Source organism: Cyprinodon tularosa, unplaced genomic scaffold (assembly GCF_016077235.1).
Source record: "Cyprinodon tularosa strain WSP-4 unplaced genomic scaffold, ASM1607723v1 ctg736, whole genome shotgun sequence".
In the NCBI taxonomy this organism is placed as follows: domain Eukaryota; kingdom Metazoa; phylum Chordata; class Actinopteri; order Cyprinodontiformes; family Cyprinodontidae; genus Cyprinodon; species Cyprinodon tularosa.
This window is the reverse complement of record NW_024039492.1, coordinates 145,875-148,864: the sequence shown is the minus strand read 5'-3', so window position 1 is coordinate 148,864 and position 2,990 is coordinate 145,875. Positions and strand designations below refer to the sequence as shown.

The 2,990-nt window shown below is 44.6% G+C and overlaps 1 protein-coding gene across 1 annotated transcript; it reads left to right on the top strand.

Moving 5' to 3' along the window:
• Positions 1-1,212: 1,212 nt before the first annotated feature.
• LOC119772980 (noggin-3-like) lies at positions 1,213-2,308 on the top strand. Its single transcript, XM_038269709.1, has one exon. The coding sequence runs from the start codon at positions 1,432-1,434 to the stop codon at positions 2,062-2,064; it is 633 nt and encodes a 210-aa protein (XP_038125637.1). The 5' UTR covers positions 1,213-1,431; the 3' UTR covers positions 2,065-2,308.
• Positions 2,309-2,990: the final 682 nt, after the last annotated feature.

Below are 2,990 nucleotides of genomic sequence, written 5' to 3'. Positions count from 1 at the left end.
GACCTGAAGGACCAGATACCCTATAGAATCATTCTATCACCCTATTAGAGACCTGAAGGACCAGATACCCTATAGAATCATTCCATCACCCTATTAGAGACCTGAAGGACCAGATACCCTATAGAATCATTCTATCACCCTATTAGAGACCTGAAGGACCAGATACCCTATAGAATCATTCTATCACCCTATTAGAGACCTGAAGGACCAGATACCCTATAGAATCATTCTATCACCCTATTAGAGACTTGAAGGACCAGATACCCTATAGAATCATTCCATCACCCTATTAGAGACCTGAAGGACCAGATACCCTATAGAATCATTCTATCACCCTATTAGAGACCTGAAGGACCAGATACCCTATAGAATCATTCTATCACCCTATTAGAGACCTGAAGGACCAGATACCCTATAGAATCATTCTATCACCCTATTAGAGACCTGAAGGACCAGATACCCTATAGAATCATTCTATCACTCTTTAACCATACATGTAAACAGACTTTTATGGGGCCCCCAGGAACTTGGGGCCCTAGGGAACTGTATTGCCTAAGATGCTGCTGCATCTTAGTGGTCATAATTCAGGGACAGTACAGCATTTTGTAAATCTCACGGTGCACTGGGACCAACACATTCTTAGGTCCAGTTTCCCAGTGGAAGCCGACCATCAGCCACTGGTTCTCCAATGCATTAGATCAGGGTCAGAGTTACAGTAAAGCTGCTCCATTATTGTTTGAAAAACATCAGATAGAAGAAGCGATTGAGTGACTAAATCCTGCATTTAACAAAAATCAGGATCTGCTTTAACTTCAGTTCTGCTTCACTGAATGAAGAAGAAATGAGGGGAAAAAACTGTTTATTTCTGATTTCAGCTCATATTCAGTCTCTGAGTTCATGAAAGAAATGAGATCATTTGTGATTTTTATTCTTCTACCTGTAGGAGTTGTTCTTCATGTCAATCTCGGCCCTGTTCTGCGGGCCCCCAGGGGCCTCTGAAAAGGTTCTCTGTTCTGCTGCAAACCCTTCAGATGTAGACATGAGCATGAGCAGAGTGATGAAGAAAGATGTTCCATGTCGAGCAGAACCTGAATCCATTTACCTGAAAGTTTTCTCAGTCCCTCCTCCTTCCTTCCAAAGGTTCCCTGTTGGTGCGTAAATGCGCGGAGGTGTGGCTCCGGCTCGGTTCGGACGACATCAGCCTCCTGCTGGGTATGTGCGCGCAGTGAGAGTCCGGCTCAGTTTGGCTCCAGGAGGACGCGGAGCTGCAGCCACTATGAAGGTGGAGGAGCTGTTTGAGCGGAACCTGCAGCGCGCAGCGGCTCGGAGCTGATCCCGGACTCCGGGGCTTCCTGGGTTCAGGTTCTTCTTTGAGATCTTTCTGTGGAGCAGAACCGGAGCTCTGTGGGGGGTCAGAACCGGACAGGCGGGATGGATCCCCCCCGCTGGCCCCTACTGCTTCTCTCCCTCGCTCTGTGGATCCAGGACGGGATGAGCCAACACCTGAACCACTTCATCCGGCCGGTTCCCAGCGACTCCATGCCCGTGGAGGTTCTGAAGGAGGAACCGGACCCGCTGTTGGACCCAAAGGAGAAGGACCTGAACGGGACTGAGCTCAGGAGCCTTCTGGGCAGCCACTTCAACCCGGACTTCATGTCCGTGTCTCCACCGGAGGACCTGTCCGAGGACGAGCTGGACCAGAACCTGAGGCTCTCCGGGCCGATGCCCAAAGAGATCCGAACCCTGGAGCTGGAGATGCTGTTCGGGAAGAAGCAGAAGGCGAACCGGAAGCTCCGCAGGATGCTGTGGTCCTACACGCTGTGCCCGGTGCTTTACGCATGGACCGAACTGGGTCTGCGGTTCTGGCCGCGCCACCTGAAGGTGGGGAGCTGCTACAGGGAGCGGTCCTGCTCGGTTCCGGAGGGGATGGTGTGCAAACCTGCCAGAGTGACTCATTTAACCTTCCTGAGGTGGTACTGCCCGCAGAAACGGCTGCAGAGGTGCTCCTGGATCCACATCCAGTACCCGGTCATCTCCGAGTGCAAATGCTCCTGTCCGACCTGAGCAGCGGAGCCTGCGGAACTTTATCTGAGCTTTATTTATGACATTTTAAATAAATTCCTTTTAAGCTCAGAGAAAATCACCTGAACGGATCAGATCTTCTATTTTATTCTAATTCCTGTAACAGAAGAATCGGTTCTGATCGGGTTTTACTTTTTCTCATTATTTCCACTGATTCCAGAAACAAACCAGGATGAAAAAAAAACTTTAATAATCTGAACTGTTTTGTTTAAAATAACTTTAAAAAAGAAATAAAGTTTTTAAAGTGCATTTAAAACCATTTATTGAATAAAAACAAAAACTTTTTATCTGAACTCGTAAACCAATAAATAAAATCTGATTTCATAAATATTTCTCTTTTTCAGTGAAAAAAATTTGATATCTATAATTTTTCATGAATTAAACTCCTTTAAAAATATATTTTTCAGCGAAGTCTCCATTTCTCAGCGAAGAAGAGCGGTGATAGAATATGTTTTTATTGTTTTATTTAAATGTTTTTGGCATTTAATTAATCATATTCAGTTACTTTAAAACGTTTTGTTCATGTTAGCAGGGTAGGACATAAAAAATGTCTTACAGTAACTAAACAGGATTGAATAAATGCCAAAAACAGATGCATTGTTGTTTTTTTTTACTGATGAAGCTCAGGTGTGTTTTACCTTTCTATAGAGAGGTTTCCTTACTTTCAGACTATTTTACATTTCATATTTCACATTTTTCTGCTGGTGAAGATTCTTAGTCATCGAGGTCATAGTGATTGCAAAAGTTTCCAAGTTGAACACTGGAAAAAGGATCTAGAAATAAGAAAGAATTCTCAAATTAAGTGTATCTACCCTTAAAGCGGTGATAGAATGATTCTATAGGGTATCTGGTCCTTCAGGTCTCTAATAGGGCGATAGAATGATTCTATAGGGTATCTGGTCCTTCAG

What these genes read in the sequence shown, in the direction of transcription:
- LOC119772980 (XM_038269709.1), top strand. Translation starts at nt 1,432, where the DNA reads ATGGATCCCCCCCGCTGGCCCCTACTGCTTCTCTCCCTCGCTCTGTGG.